This window comes from Ptiloglossa arizonensis, chromosome 13, assembly GCF_051014685.1.
Source record: "Ptiloglossa arizonensis isolate GNS036 chromosome 13, iyPtiAriz1_principal, whole genome shotgun sequence".
Taxonomy (NCBI): domain Eukaryota; kingdom Metazoa; phylum Arthropoda; class Insecta; order Hymenoptera; family Colletidae; genus Ptiloglossa; species Ptiloglossa arizonensis.
In genome coordinates this window covers 12969768-12987401 of record NC_135060.1, presented here as the reverse complement: position 1 = coordinate 12987401, position 17634 = coordinate 12969768, and the positions used below count along the sequence as shown (strand labels likewise).

The 17634-nt window shown below is 44.7% G+C and overlaps 1 protein-coding gene across 12 annotated transcripts in view; it reads left to right on the top strand.

Annotated features, from left to right (window-relative positions):
• Nucleotides 1-17634, top strand: part of LOC143153680 (protein muscleblind) — a 648624-nt gene that overhangs the window by 623071 nt on the left and 7919 nt on the right. For 6 of the 12 annotated variants that reach the window (XM_076325115.1, XM_076325110.1, XM_076325107.1 and 3 more), the window contains one exon: nucleotides 268-7795. In XM_076325115.1, the coding sequence (XP_076181230.1) occupies nucleotides 268-1746 (1479 nt within the window). In that variant the 3' untranslated portion in view covers nucleotides 1747-7795. Of the gene's footprint in view, nucleotides 1-267; nucleotides 7800-17634 lie in introns of those variants that run through there. The other 6 variants (XR_012993884.1, XR_012993885.1, XM_076325105.1 and 3 more) reach the window with 4 other exon arrangements.

Below are 17634 nucleotides of genomic sequence, written 5' to 3'. Positions count from 1 at the left end.
ACGTTAAGCTGCTTTACCATACGAAAGCGAACTTGCGGGGCACCATCGAGCCAAGCTTCCCGCTCCGCTGGATCAGGAGAAAGTTCGGGAACGAGAAGCAAAACGAGGGGGAAAAAAAAGCAAAGAAAAAAGAAAAAGACACGATCTCCCCCTTCGCAAGACAACGCGCGCGAGGCTTCCGCGTGCGAGGCTTCCGCTCGACGTGCTCGCTCCCGCGAAACCATTGTACCTACTAATCGCAAACGTTTCTGCGCTTCTTTTTTCTAGGCCTTCCCAGGAATGGTTCCGTATAAACGACCGGCAGGCGACAAGTCCGGCATGCCGGTCTATCAGCCTACCGGCGCGACGACCTATCAACAGTTAATGCAGCTGCAGCAGCCCTTCGTGCCTGTGTCATGTGAGTACACTGGAACACCACCCCTACCCACCCAAACCTCTAACCAATCGGTCGTGCAACCCCCGAACGTGCAAAGCAACCACCACGCGGTGGTGGTTCAGTCCTCCTCCTCCTCCCAGGGAACCGGCGGCGCCACAGTCAATAACTGCGCCGACGCCAACAATGGCGTGCTGATGGATCCCTGCAACAACCCACCGCCACCACCTCCGACCGCCGACAATAACAGTAACAATAGTAACGGCAATAACAAGCAGCCGAATGCCACGCAGAATCACGATGCCGAAAACGCGCATAACTCCCCCGAATTGAATCACTCGAGTCCCTCGACGATTTCCCAGCAGCACCAACAGTCGCATCAACAGCAACAATCGCAGCAACAACAGCAGCAGCAACAGCAACAGCAGCAGCAGCAGCAACAACAACAACAGCAGCAGCAGCAGCAGCAGCAACACCATCAGCATCAGTTGCAACAACACCAACAACAACAGATACAGAACCAGCTGGCGTTGTCGGCCGCCAGTGTACAACCCGCGATGAGCCCGTTGACCTCTGTAGCTGGTCTGACCTCTATGCCGGGTGTGGTCAACATGGCCTCGATGGCCTCGATGGCCTCGATGACGAACGTACCGTCGGTGACGAACATCGCGTCGATGTCGAATTACAACGCATCGAGCATGGCCGGTCTGAACATGCTGAACAGCCTCGGGATGGCGTCCGGACTGCCGACTCACCTCGATCCGGCCGCTCTCGCGAAAGAGGTCGCCCAGAAGAACTACGCGAAGGCGATTAAACTCTCCCAGGCCTCCCAGTCGTATCCGATCAGTCAGCTGACGGCGCTCAACTACACCGGCGTGGCCCTGAACAAACAGGCCCTGGTGAATCCCGCCGCCGCCGGGAATCCCGCAGTCGCCGGATTGCAGGCTACAGCGGCGACACCTAGATCGGTCATACCGAACCTGGCCGGAATTCCCGGCGCCCTCACGTCGCCGCTCTCCGCTGGAATTCTAGCCTACTCCAGACCGCCGGCGGGAACCCCGATCAATCCCTACTCGTTAATGAGGCAACAGATCCTGCCCAATCCTTACGTTCAGGCCTCGATACCGACCGTTCCTAGCGCCGCAGCCGCCGCCGCCGCCGCAGCGGTCCAGGGCAGCCCGTACGTTCAGAATCCGTACACGGTACTACCGGGTGTCACCAGCGTGCCTGGAGTAGGGGCCGCCGGTGTACCGGGTGTCCCCCAGATACCGCAGATGCCAAATCCGGCAACGATCGCGGCGCAGCCCCAGGTAGCGATCCCCGTCAGTTCGGGCGTGATCATGCAGCCGTACAAAAAAATGAAAACCTCGTAAACGCGCTTGTAGGTTGGTTCAAAGGGGGAGGAGCTTGACGCGGGTCCTCTGTACCCCCACCCTACCTGGTTCCGAGCGTTCCCGGTTTCCTTCTTCTGGGCCCTTGCGTGTTCTCTCTTCCGTTCGCGCCGCGCCACCGTCCCTTCGTCTTACCCCCACCAGTCCCACGGTCCGTTGTTCGCGCACGCGCACGCGCACGAGCACGCGCACCGATTGTTTCGTCGTTCGCGACGCGGCAATTCGCAATTTCTTTCGATTTTTCAGCGACGTGGATCGCGCGAACGCTCGAGACGATCGACGAAGATCGGTACGCGTATCGATTATATATACACGTGTGCGTGTACATTTATCAGGCACGAAGGGACGGAAAATATCCGATGACAATACCGTGTCCCGTGCAGGGAGTGGTGCAAACGAGAAGTAATCGGTTTTAAAAGTGTAAGATGAATCGTGTGAACGGGGAACGAAATTCTTTTATCGTAGGTAGCGTCGTTTTCGAGCGAGCTTTGTTTCGATTATTCTCGACAAGTCCGTTTGCGCGCTGAAACCTGCGACGATTAAAAAATGATATTTTTAATTCGGAATCGTTACGAGCGCGTATTTTACAGAGAAATCCACGAAACTGTATTTTGGTAAAACGGGCGCGTAACCCCGTAGCAGCTTCGAAATCGATTTCCGTCGAAAAACGAAACGCCGCGTAGGAAAAACTCGCGTTCCACGTTTTCGATTTATTTTTAACGAGCAGAATCGTCTCATATTCGAGCGCGACCGCTCTCTACGGGACACCCGGTATACGATACTATAACGAGGAATTGAACGCGCCGCGTAAACTGTACAATCGCCGGTACGTGAGAAGCGGCCAGAAGCGCGCGTTTCTGCCCACGAAAGAGAGAACACACCGACCGAGCGGATGCGAAACGAGAAACGAAACATTGAAATAAGACGAGATAAAAAAAAAAAGAAAAAGAAAAAAAAAATAAGAAACAAACAAGAGTTCCGAAAATAGATTCATTTTCTAGTCAGACATTGTCGGTGAACAGTGCCTTATTGACCCGATTCCACTTGAAGTGTTTCGAACGTAATGCTGTAAAAAATGAAGAAAAAAAAAAGATAACGACGCGAAGACTTAAATCCTCATGATTTTATCCTTTCGTTACGTAACAGTATATCGAGTCGATATCCCGAAACGTCCATCAACGGCGTATTTATTGTTTCACGTTGTTTTCTTTTCACTCTCTTCTTGTCTGTTAAAGTGAATCTATGAAGACTTGCCAGATTTATAGCGTTTTGCACGAACGATACGGGTTTTCAGTGCGATTATTATTCATTTTTCTCACACGCCGTGGCGTACCTTTTTAAAACGGTAGCTCAGGCGTGTATATACATATATACATATATACATATATACATAAATAATTTTTAGTTGTAGCTTAAATTTTCTTAAATCGTAACGAGTTGTGTAGTGGGAATAATTTTAATTTGTTGAAATTTCTATTGCGACGCGCCGCCACGCGGCGTCGTCTCGTTTTGTTTTGAATATTATTTCGGTTGTTGCGACGTATTCGATAAAAATCGTTCCTTCGAAATTTTATTGTACGAATTCCTTTTTATATACTCCGGAATGGACGGAAACGATGCTTGGCCTAAGTCACGTTACGTGCGTAAACTTGCCTTTAAGTCGTAGAATTAACATTTACCCCCTCAGTCAGCCGTTAAAGTCCATTTTTTTTTTCTCGGTCCATTGCTCGTTATTCGTAGATCGATTGATTTTATTCACTATATTGTTCGTTTATCGTTTCTCAGATTTTAATTTTATCGTTTACCATAGGTTACTCTTAAAGAGACGGAGAGGGGGGAGGAACAGAGAGGAGGGAAAACGAAGGAAACGAGCGATACATTTACTTTCACGAATTCGAAACATACTAGATCGTCGATCGTACTTTTAACAATTAATTGTTTTTATCGATTCGTGCGTTGTTAGAGACTAGCCTTCGCTGTCGATGGATAAACGTTGCTAAACGTTCTCCCGAAATTTCTGCCGATCCGACCTCTACCCTTTCCATTTAGTTTAAGGATTAATTGAACTATAGTAACGTATGTTTCCTAGAAACACCTTGCACATCGATGAGATTGAAACGGAAACGCCATCGTGTTCGGGCGATCCTTTTAATTCGTATATAATTAACAGTACGCATAGATTTAGCAGAGACTTCGTCCTATCTTATTTTATCTAGCGCTATGCGATATATATTTATCTAGTGTATGTAATAGCGTGTGAAACACGAGGCATCCTTCTATCCTTTATGGATTCAATTCGGGGGAGTTTGTTGCACACAGTGAACCTCGTCAATTGCAACTCACGAGCTTATGCATTTAGCCGAGAAGAGACGAAACGAACGAGCCGATATAAGCGGAGAAAATACAAAAAAAATATATATATAAAAAAAAAAAAAAAAACGAACGACAGATATTACATGCATTTACACGAATTAGCGAAAAGAAAAGGCTGATTTCGAGAGTGTGGAGACAGAGGGAGACGGGACTAACCGTGTTGCGAAAAAATGGGAAACATCTCCCGTGAAAAAGAAAAAAAAGAGAAAGAAAAATAGAAAATGAAACGAGTTCACATGCGCATTAATGATACATGACCGCACAAAACGTTCAACAGATACACGAACACTCCTCAGAGGGCAAATACACGCATACGCGTCGAAGTAGTTAGCATTGTGCATTTCTTATGGATTACGTACACATTAGATGAAAATGTCCGAGCGGTGAATGTATCGAAAATCGCTCGCCGAACGAAAAAAGGGTTTCTCTGTTCCGTGTACTCGTACACGTGTTTGCCAGTGATTTGAAAGTTCGTTTTATCGAGGTAATATTACCGACGAGGGAGAAAAAAATATACGTGTATTATATTTAAATATATTGTAGATCTGTATACGTGTAAATAATAATTTTCTTTACACATAAAACGAAAGAAGTATCGGAGATGATATATTGTATGTATAGATATGTATACACACTGAACGTTCACTGGCATATACAGTGGAGAGGAGAAATAACCGAACGAAAGGAGCCGCGGAGTGCGTACTACTACACGACTATATTTCCAATAATCCAGTACAAATACTGTGTCAAATACGTATTTTTTGCAACGTGAATTGTACATTTGGTGCGAGAGAAACTTGTCTATACTATACGGACGTACCGGAGTCACGCGAGGCGCGAAAGAGGTGCGCGGAAAATCAGTATGTCGGCGACTCCTGTACGGTGTGGATCTCAGTGCGACACGTGCATTGCCTTGCTGGAAAACGATAAACGGTAAGCAGCTTTTCAAGATTTTAGTTCATGCTGCACGTGTAACTTTTGAACAAGAGTATTACATCTTCCATTACGTTCCTTACAAAAACTAATTACATTTACCTTTTCAAGACTGCTCTACGTAATATCAAGATTTGCAAATTGTTATACAAACTACTCTTTGACGACAATTTTTGAGAAATTGGAATGCAAAATAAATGCTTCCAACTCTTGAATATTTCTGTTTCCGAACTATAATTCGAACAGACGTGTTAAATTCTATTTTATTTTTCGCATTCGTATAACGTCGTAAAATTTTTCCGATTTTGAAAAATGCAAAGGTTGTTTCAAGATGTTTCAATGTTGATTTTTGTAAGCTTTGAAAAACTCTGTTCGTACGAATGAAAATGTTGCGTCGATCGCTGATCAACGACACGAATTCACCGCTACGATTCGCACCGTTTGGCGTTCGACGGCGTACTGATTCCCCGCGCATCTGTTTCGCGCATCACGCGGTTAGGAGGGGGTCGATTCTTCGCCGATGACTTTACCGCATCTGTGGTAGCACGCGTGAGCCTTCTTTTCAACCGCGATGGTTTTGAAACGTTTAACCGTACCGTCTCACCGGCTCCTTTGGTTCGCGCGCGAGATTCAAAAGCAACTTCTCCGTCGCGATCGCGAGAACACGGCACACATGCACAGAGCGCGCGCGCTTACACACGCACAAAACTATAGATTTGTGGCCAACACGTGGTATCCTCCGGGCGTAAAATTGTTCAGGAAACACGGTCTTCCATAGCGACAGAGTGTACGCGGTTTATTTCGTATCGTTGGAAGTGAAACAGGGACGGAGAGGTTGTCTTTTATCGACGCGAGCGCGAGTACCTCTACGGGCGATTCGTTGCGATAGTACGTTTTCGATGTATAACACTGGTTACGCTATAGAGGACACGGACATTTGTACACACACATGTTGTCACGCACACACAACACACATACAATACAGAGACACGCGATTACGATAAGGTGACGAATACACACGGTTCGTGAATAATTTCGAACGGCCTCCTCCGGAATAGTCTCGCTCGGCGAGGATAAGCATAGGTTGTACGTGTTTTTCGGTTTCTAAAGGCTCACGCACACGAACCGACGACTCTACGGTTCCTTGACTCGCTGTTTACACTTGTACGTACACTATCGAGAGGGTGGCTGGTCTTTTCGGATCCACGTTGAAAACCCTGGAACTGCGTGCTTTCGAAGAATCGTAATGCGTAAAATCGAGATTAGTATCTCGCGCGTTTCAAGAAAAAAAGAAGAAAAAAATCAGTGACTTTTAAAATTTCGATGGCAACACCGAAATAAATCGATGTTTCGTTCAATACCGTTCGATCGTCTCCAAACGGACAATCATTCGCGCAAGAAAGATACGCGGTTCGAGGCTTTTCAGCGCGGCATCGATCGAAAAACAGCGGAAGTGCCTTCCCCTTGCACTCGTACACCGTTGCACACGAAGAGAAACACACGCGTACTAGAGTATACAAGCAACTCGAAAAACACATAAAAAAGCACTACGTCTAATATACCTTATAATATAGTACGTATAATTAAGACGTAAGCATTACGCATTATTAATGTTGCATATAGATATCGTGCAACGAAAATGGAAGGTTCTAGGCACAGGTCGCGAAATAATCGACGGAAAAAGGTATGCAGGATTATTTCGCGAACTACGCCCGCATATGCATAAAATATATTACGTAAAAAAAAAACATGTCGAGTTTAAGGATTATAAACGATACAAAAGAAAAAAAAACTAAACACGTTTTACGGTGTACCTATATTACATGCATACAGGTAGTATTTATTATTGTGTACCGTTTTGTCTCTAATTTTTTCTCGTTAGAGTTACGTATACACGCGGGCATGTATTTGCCGCGCGTGTATGTACGCGCATATACATACATATATATCTATATACACGCGTGTGCCCGCGGTCTCACGGTCGTATGTGTAATCGTCCGAACGATAATATCGAGAGAGCCCTGGTCGCTCGAGCGAACCACGGGAATGCGGAAGTTCGGAAAGAGAACGGCTAAAGATTCGCAAGATTGTATTATGCGTGCCCGTGTTCCGACGTGATTTGTGCATTTTGGCCGCTTGTATGCGTGTATGACGCGCTGGGTGCGCACACGTTGCACGATATTGCGCACGTTCCGCCACGCAAACAGTGTGTAATAAACCGCGTGGCGAGGTGACGTCCTACGAAATAGAACGACGCGTCGTCCATTTAATCGAGGAAACGAATTAAATTAGTAATCGTTGGTTAATTAAAACGTAGCCGCGTGTAGTCTGCGTCGTCGACTCAAAAAAAAAAAAAAAGAAACAAAACGACAAAAAAAAAAAACAGTGAAAACAGAAACCGGAGACAGTTCAGGAGCAATGCTGAATAAGAACGAATGAAACGATACAAATGAGTCTTCGAAGGTCCCGAATGCGTTTTTGCGCGTGCACGCTCACGGGGTTTGTCAAGGAGTCAGCCAGTATTTGTAATAATAATGCTTGAGAAATGCATGAATATTTGTTTTATTAATGCTTCTTCTTATTTCATCTCTTTCTATCGAAACAGAACTTCCCGAGAACTCGCTAATCCCTTGTAATATTTATATTTATATATATACATATTATATATACTATATATATATATACTCGTGTATTACTCGATATTGCGCCCATTATTGCTCACAGTCTTAGCCTCGCTTCCTGCTTCCCTTGTTTTTAATATCCCTCGACAATATGTTCGACTTGGTGCTTGTATTGTTACTTACATTTTTCGCCGTTTCCTATTTATTTTTCGAATTTTTTTCTCCATTTCTCGACGATCCGTGGCGCTCGCAATGCTCCTCGATCGTCGCGTCGAGATAACCGCGATCGCAATTTACATTTTGGTTTCGTTCGCGCTGCAACTTTTTGTATTTTTACGTACGTTTCGGATGCACATTATTTTTTTCGTTTTTTTTTCTTCCCTTCTTTGGAGAAGAGAGAAAGAAAAGAAAATTACCGAACGAACGGATTCGTCGCGATTTTCGGTTCTCAACGCGAAACATCGCAGTTTTCCCGTCGAGCACATCTAGACGATGCCAAGCACACGGTCGTTTCTAAAACCTTGTAGATGTTTAGCCGCTTTTATTATGACGAACGCCGTAAAAAGAGCGTACGACTCACTATCTTGTCTCTTCTTCTTCTTCTACTTTTTTCTCGTCTCTCTGACCGTTAAATTACGTTATATACATCCCCGACCTTTCCGCCATCTACCACAGCTTCTCCTGCGCTTTAGTTGCGAAATTCAGAGGCACGAAGAAGCGATATCTAGGTATATCTGTATCTTATCACGTCGACATCCCAGTCTGCTACCTACAATTTTATCAACAATCGCCACATTAGACATCCTTCACGTCCCAGTACCCACTTTTACCGATTAACCGTCGTGAAAAAGGTCGACCAGTGCGTGTAAATTGCGGTATCCTTCGATCGAAACTATTGAACAAAATGGAAATCTGTTTTGCACATTGTATCAATACTCGATTGTCTCTTACAGTACTACAGTTACGCGGAACATCGGTCGGGCGAAAATTGTTCGATTTGGTAGAAAAACACAACGACGAAACGGAATTATTCCAAATACCGATCGCGGAGATTTCAGTCTTTTTAAATTACACCTCGACGCCATAAAAATTTTCAAATTTTCCATCCAATGTCGCAGTATTTTCCAATACGAAGCGTAGTTTTGCGAAAAAAACGCAAGATTTGGCGAACAAACGTATCCGGAACGAAAACAATCTCGAAATCTCGGCGATCGATTCACGGAGAAATTCAATTCCGCGTCCAAGGTTTTTCTTTTTCCCAACTCGAACTGTTTCACAGATTCGAAGATTATCCACGTATACAGGAACCACGGACAATGCTCGAAATAATCGAGCGTGTGCACCGAAAATACTGTAGGATTCAACGAATCGATGTCGATCTTTTTCGAAGTAAAACTCCGGACTCCTATAACTAACCATCCTGCGTTCGGTCGGCTTCTTATCCAGCTTCGATTATATTATTTCGCCGCTATCGCCTGCGTAAAAAAGTCGCGCGTGTGCCTACTGAATTGTTTTATAATATGCTTGGCACACGGAGAGAGACCTTTGCAACACGTCGAGTCCCGGTACACGAGAGATGAACTCGTTATCGGGAGATCGTGATTCCAAAGGGAGTGTCACCGAAACAGGCCGTACTGTTGGGAGCTGATAAGAATGGTCCTGGGGGGGTGGGTGTTTGGAAGGGAGGGGAGAATGGTTACCACGAGACACGCGGAACGCTTCGCGACTGCGTCTCCACGTGCCCGAAACGGAAGGGGAGGGTCGTGCGTCGGGAAATGATCGAAATTCAACGCCGATGGACGGACAACTTCGCGACGATCGTTAGTCTACGAATCGATCGAAATTCCGATCAACGTGTGCCGCGTTCCTTCCAGGACCATCGAGCAGTCCCGGCGGTGCTTGCATTTCTATTTACAAATATCAATAATCCACCGCTTCTGATCGCATCAAGTATCGCGCCGAGGCCTCACTTGTTTCGATCGCTTTCAAACTGCCTTGCGATTCAAAGGCGAGAAGAGTGCTACGCAATTGTTTGGCGACCGAATCCGAGCTTCGCGACGTTTCTTGTGTCGAGGATATTTAAAAAAGAAAAAAAGCATAAAGAAAGTAGAAAAATAAAAGTACAAAAAATATAACCAGAAAGAGAAAAGTACCGCAAAAAAAAAAAAAAAAAAAAAATAACACGAAGAGAAACGATGGGGAAAAAATATACAAGAAAAAGCATACGTAACAAAGAGGTGAAAACACGATGAACGTCGAAAGTAGAACGCGACCGATCACGATCGGACTCGAGATTCTCGTTCCGATCCGAGGTAACGAGACCGTCGCGCGAATTCGGTAACCGCATGTGGACGTGGAGATATCACACAAAAGTGACACGAAACGTGCACGCGTGCGCCGTTCCACGCGGTTCCTGGACACGACTCGTCGATGCCATTACGTTTCGCAAACACGTAAATAAATGTTCACGGCACCGCACGAACAGGGAGCAAATTAAGCCGGAGCTGCACTCGAATGGCCAGGACTATTTGACCGATGGTTTATCGCCGCACTCTAACGTCCAACGTGTGACGGCCGATCGGTGGATACGAACGGACGGAACCGTCGCCCCGGCCCGGTATCCGATGCAATTTTCCCGCCGATACGGTCCCGTTCGATCCGTTTATTATTATTGAGACGAACGAGAACGCGACGATTCCACGACGATACGGAATCGCGCCGAAACGGAACCACTCGAACCGCTCGATCCGCTCGATCCGCTCGATCCGCTCGATCCGCGCGCTCGCGGTGTTCACGCGCACGAAATTCCTCGGATACACCAGCTGCGGTTCCGTCTCGTCCGTATACACCTGTGTCATTATAGAAACCGATGTGAAGCACTCTTTCCGATGTAAGTATCGCAGTAGCACTTTATTTTGTCGCATATGCAAGCTTCAAGCACTCGAGCTTCACGAATTGATCAATTGGTAATCGTTCTCCGCTGTCAGACTCTTTAGACGCGAATAGACCGCTTTTGTATAGAGTACACTGTAGAAAATACTTCACGGCTTACAGAGATGAAAACAAGATAAAAAAAAAAAAAAAGAAAAAAGAAAGAAATCACAACCGTGTCCGTAGACATATTTATTCGCTTGTGCTCGTAATTTCTTTGTATCTCTCACGCTATCATGTATGGACGAAATAAAGCTCTTTGCTATTTCTATCTCTATATCTGTCTTTTTCTCGCAATCTCTTTTGATTTCACATAGAATTCAGTTTTTTAACACGCGACGTTTCGAAACCTCCAACACGTATGGCGTCTACAAGTTGAAATAATAAACACGCGCACGTACACGCGAACACACGCGCACACATATACAAACACACACGCGCACGCACATATACACGCCCACACCGTACACGCGACACGCAACACGCAACACACGAACGACGAAGCTTAAGCGCATGCGAACACGATTTTTTATTGCGTCTATATGTGCATATATATATATATATATATATATATATATATATATATATATATATATATATATATATATCTATGTATGTATGTATGTACACTGTATATTATATACGTCATTAATAGCCCATAGAGGGAAGAAAGCACGACTGCATTTGGTTGAAACGAACGGTGATCGTTCGCTCTCGTTTTCGCTGGTTACATGTCATGGAATGGAACTGTTTTAGCCGCGTAGCGAACAAAATGCCGAACGTTTTTTATTGCGTACCCGCACACGGAGACATAGAATGATTTACAAGTTACACGATCCACTCTATCCACCAGTGCACGTTTACTCGCGAATCGTTCATAACCTCTCTTTAAAATTTCTGTTTCATGCTTGCCCTCGCCTGGATACCCAACGCACGTCTTTCGACCGAAAATTACCACGCATACTGTTTGATCTCGTCCCGTCAACGCTTTCATCCCCCCGGTTCGTCCGTGAATACAATCCGATGCAACGTCCACGCCGCCACACGGCCCTCCACGCACGTGCCTGAATTACCCTCCGATCCCGAAATTGATCCCGAAACGCCGCACGTGCCTGAATTATCCCTCCATTCCCGGAATCTGCGACGACTGCTGCGAAATCCAAACCCTGTCCTCCTTCTCCGATTAATTACATTCATGTGGCGATTGTGACCGTTTTCCCGTCCTCTGCGCTGGGAACGTACGTACGTCAACAACACACACCACCGACCACCGGTTCTTCTCTCCCACGTTTTTTCTCTCTTGCTCCCTCCCTCTCTTCTATTACCCGCTCCCCCCACCACTCTCTCCGTTTTCTACGTATCTGTATCTTTTTTTCTCTTTATTTTCATCCAACGCCGTTCCCCACTTCCGTTCGTCCTGTGTCGTTCGTTTCGCGACCCTTACACAACGCGAATCATGATCTTCCCTTGCGTCGTCGACACACTCACGCGCTCGCTTGTGATCACGTCGAAAATATACATTCATATATGTACGTATACACATACATACACACACGAACGCGGTAACGGACGAATCTTTCGGCGATTGGCTATCATCGTGTTGTGCGTTCCAACCATTTTTTTTTTTTATATTGGCACCAATCTTGTACGTCTTTCGCACGCTTCCGGTTTCCTTCGTTCATCGCCCAAACGTTTGTTCACCACCGTTCACGTACACTTTTCGCGCATTTTATCTCCACTTGCGAATACGTTCGCACGATCGGCACATACGTACACACACACACACACACACAAACGTATACACACGTACATCTGAATATTTAAATGCTGGCTTGGTATGTGTGCACCGCCGCCGCATTATCGCCGTCATGTTCGTCCTCATCACCCGGGATACAACAACGACAAACCGTTGCGACAAAAACACACATATACATATGTGTTCCGTTACACCCTGGTACATGCATTCTGGTCATGGGTGGGGGGGGGGGGGCGAACGGAAAAAAAAATTATGCATCTCTCATACGCACACATACATACATGCATACATGCAAACATACGTACACGCAAACATACAAAAACACGCGATCGCGCGAAAACAACACGATAACGCGCGTGTCGCTCGCGAATGTACACTTTCATTTTACGCGATTTACACTTTCATTCCGTCGCGGACCATCCCCCTTGGCCGTTTCCCGCCCGCATCGACCACTTTTTTTTTCGCTCCACGAATCGAAATAACCGGAAAAACAAATCGCGTCGTGCGACTCGCCGTCGAAAAAACATCAAAAAAAAAAAAAATTTATATATATATATATCTATATAAAACAACAACATCTCTCCGCACTCCTTTTCTTGCGGACATCTTTCGACGAACGATGCGACGACTGTGCGACAACGAAAAAAAAAAAAAAACATTACCTTAATCCGGTAAAAAAAAAAAAAAAATACAACAACATACTTGATTCTTTTTTTCGTACATGTACCTGGGTGCTCCGAGGGCACGTTCGGCGTGCTTCACTTTGATTTTGGTGCCTTCTCCACCGAATTCGACCGACTGGTAATGAACGACCAAAATGAAAAAAATGAAAAAAAAATTTTAAAAATACCAAATACTTCAAAAATTAAAAAAAAAAAAAAAAATAAAAAAAATAAAATACCGTACCGAACACTGCCTCGTTTGCTGCATGTGGATCGCCTTAGCAGCCTTAGCCACTGTCGGGGCCCAAGTGGTCCCCCAAAACGCTCACTGTGTCGTCTACACAGACAGCTGCGGACAGGTAGACTCATTATTGTAACCAGTTTTTTACCCAGTCTCGGGTCTGCATTAGAAGCGCCAGGACGTTGTCGACCGAAACGGGGCGAAACGGGTTTCGAATTGCATGCGTGGTAATGCGCCTATGTATGTACAATCCTCGCTCTTCTCGATCTTCCTCGATCGCGACGGAAGGGAGTGAATCGATCCTTAACATTTAATGCTCGCGGCACATTCGCGCCGGATTATATAACGTAGACATCCCGGTTACGATGATCCACAGTAGGCTCGCACAGATTTGTTGACTCGTGCAATACCGTCATGGTGCTTTGATGCAAGCCCGAACTTTTAATGCTGCTAACCTTCAAGGTTAACAGGGGGGAGGGACGTGCTCGAGTCGCTCCGGAATCTCTATTTTTTAACGAATACGCATCTCGCGGATGTTGTTTCGGGGTTATCGATCGAGTGAAACGGAGAAAGGAGCGATCCAGCACAGTCCCGATCCTTCGGTAACTTTGGCTAACACGTAGCTTTTGGGGGCATCTCCCTCACGACTGCTCACCGCAACTATAACTGCGAATAACCACTGCCTTATCTGGTGTTTGTCTATTATTATTACATCAATAATTATTATTATTATTATGCTACCTCGAAAGCGTTGTCGTCACCCCCTACAAACAAACCTATTCACGAAGAAAGAGATGCACGCTTCTTTATACAGTAATTTAGTACGACCTTGCTATTGAGCAGTTTGCTATCTGTGTCTATATATATGTATAAATATATAAATATACCTATATACACACACACGCGTGTATTTATATGTTTTTATATATATATGTAGATTATATACATACGTATTGTTATTATATACATATTTATTATTATATCTATCATGCCATTGTCTTGATTACGCTTCTTTCATTAACGTTGCGCGTTAACTGTCGGGATGTCTAATGCCGCCGCATCTGAAGAGCAACTATGTTTTTTTTATTATTATTATTATTATTATTATTATTATCTCTACCCTCGGACGCTTCAGTACTTGAATTAATTTTGTCTCTCTATACCCCCTTCTCTGTGCATCTATTTTTATCGCACTAGTGGTTTCTCACGGTATGGACCATCTGTTACATAATGTCCGACGTGTACTGCATGTATATTAATATTAATATCCCTGTATTAGCATCGGTTTGCGTGTCGGTCACGGTCCGAGTTCGAGTCCTTCGAGCCACTTTCGCTCGTGTACGCGTTAAAATCCTCGATTCTCGAACGATCATTGATTCCGAACGGTAATCGATACACACCGCGGCAACGACAATGGCGTGATTTTCCAAAAGAAAAAAATAAATAAAACGAAAATGACGATCACAAGACCCGCGGTAGAGCCGTTTGAAAAAGGAGAAACGGTAACGCCGCGAGTAGCCTGCAAAACATTTTAGCCTGTTCCTCGCGTGACGTGCAACACTTTTTTCTCGCTCTCTGGGCTCGCTCGAGATCATTATTATTTATCGCTGTCGCCAATGAACACAGAACTCCTGTCGCTTGCATAGAGAGCTTCTGACGCATACGTATAACCGGGAGAGAAAAGCTAAAAAAAGAAAAATAATGAAAAAAAAAAAAAAAAAGAAAAAAGAAACGAGGACGTATAGAAGTACAGTTTAACGAAACGGTGCCCGGCGGGTTTCTCGATGTAGCGTGTCTTATCGATACAACGCAAACGCCTGGAACGTTTTCCGACAAAGCTTTCTCGCGAACGCGTGACGATGTCGAATTTCGATTCCAGACCACGATATCTCTCTCTTCGAGTCGAATACAGAACTTAGTTTATTTTTCACTTGCGAGCAATAATCAGCTCTGTTTGTTATGGTTGCGGAGTCGCAGTTGACATAGTGTTGAACTTATTTGCAGTAGAATATTATTAATTTGACAGCTTACGACATATCCCACATCCACATTATACGAATGCCAATAACCGCTGACTTTGTCCAGCCACCTACGGCAGTTTGGTTCGCTGGCGTGGATCACCGCCCCACACCCCCAACCCCCAAGAAAACCCCTTCGAATATATATCTACCCTCTATCTTCTTTTTTCCGTAGCTTTAGTAGCGAGTGAATGTGTGTGTTTCAAAGTCTTGTTATTCACGCACGCGAACCAAAACCCCGGCGGTCCTTTCAAGTCGGCTTTTGGCACAACACGAATGCTTGGGTGATGAGGAGAGAAGCTCCGTTGTCTCTCCGACGATCCTACTCCACGAAACGATCGAACAGACGTTTATACATCTGCGAGATATCCCTCGTAAACGGTGTCCATGATTTTTCAACCGTTCAGCATGACGATTCGACAGAGACGAGTTGTGAACTCCGTCTCCTCTAGTCGCGACGATACTATAAAGCTTTCTACGTATATATCTTATCGACGATTCGAAAGAACGAATGGATTACGAGAGAAGTTTTCTTCGATGTTGTTCTATTTTTTTCGCTGTCTCGAAAGTTACTTTTATCGAGTTTCCTTCGCGTAAAAATAGATACGTATCTTTCTCTACTTTGTGCGTTGTAACTTGTACCTGACACGAAAATCCATCAGGATTGTATCGTACATAGTAATACGACCTGAAAATGATCTTCGATTAAAAAATTTTTAAGTCGAAATTTACTTTCATCAATGTTCGAAGAAACAAAGTTTCCATTTGATACAGTACTTCTCGATTGTACGAGATAACGTCTACCCGGATATATGAAAAATTTATCGTATCGTCGCGAATCGGAAAATACAATTGGGTAGCCCGATTTGGGGCCCTGTTCCAATAATGCTGAGGCACCCTCTATATGAAATTAACCAGTTCTAACGATTAATAAGTTACGATAATTACCACGACATTCTTTTCTCGCTGAAAGAGCAAGACTTCCTCGAACGGTTACTTATGGTAGAGGGGATGAAAACGAATCCAACGATACCGCGTAATGTCATTTGTATCGACATTTTATAGCGAAAGAGAACGTTAAACGTTATATCGGGACGTGTCGGGTATTCAGAAATTGTTCCAAATGTGATCCATTTTCTGCGTCGCAAACTTCCGGTTCTTTGTGGCAGACTTTTATATGTCGCGTCGATTGAAGTACTCCGGCCGCGTGTATCCGCGCGTGCAAACGTTTTCAAAGTTTTTCCCGCGCATTGTAGGTGTCTTCGCGGGAAAAAATCCGCGAAAGATAAATCTCATGAATACACAGGCCAAGGATATGGATCCTGTCGGCCCTGTCTATCCGTTGCTTTTTGAACGCGTAACGTCACTTTTTTTCTATTGTACCGAACATTTTTTCAACAATGCTGGGAATTTTTCGCGTAGAGAATGAAGATGTCGATAAACCGTTAGATTTTCTTCGAGAAACCACAATCCGATAATCGCTCGAAATATCGTATCGAGCAATAATACTTGTTCCAGTTCGAGAATAACGTATCTATCCTGGATTATTTGTCGCTCAAAGATTTTGGTTCGTATTGAAACTCCCTTACCGATGAATATTGACCAGTACGCGTAATTTTATTTTAAATTCCATCGTCTTCGTAAGCAACAATCAACATTGTACACTCGGTTCAAACGATTCGATACACGATGAAACAGCTATATCGAGTGTCTGGTACTTGCGCCTTTTTGTCATTTTATAATACTCGCACTTCCAACTGACACACTCGATTTTTTAGCTTCAACGTGGCTTCACAATACACATTATCTTCGTTCACTAAGAGCTTCGCTACGATCGAGGGATTTTTTACCTGGAAATACACCGCGTACGCGCGAAGAATGCTCGATCGTACAAAGAGTTCTCGCGAAACAAGGACAAACTCTTCTCGAGTGACTTTCTCCGTCTATAGCCGTTTCGCGTGCATTTCTTCCGCATTCGTCCAATTCCATTAACATACCTACCTTTACCGTATGAAATAATCTATTCATCGCGATACGATAAGTAAAACGTTAAACCGAGATCGAATCGGGTACATTTAATTCTACTTTTTGCGCCGGTTTACCGTTTTCGTTTATTTTCCGTTCTCCGATCTCTTCGACGTACATTGGCTTTAAAAAAAGAATTATCTACGCTGTCGCAGATACACGAACACGTGAATCCGTATAAAATTATTGTACCATCGACGGAGCAACGCGGTCCATTATTGATACGCGATCTGCAACCAGCCAACCATCGACGGTATAATAATTTTATGGGCGCCTACGTTGCGCATCGCTTAATTAGAAAGAAGAAACA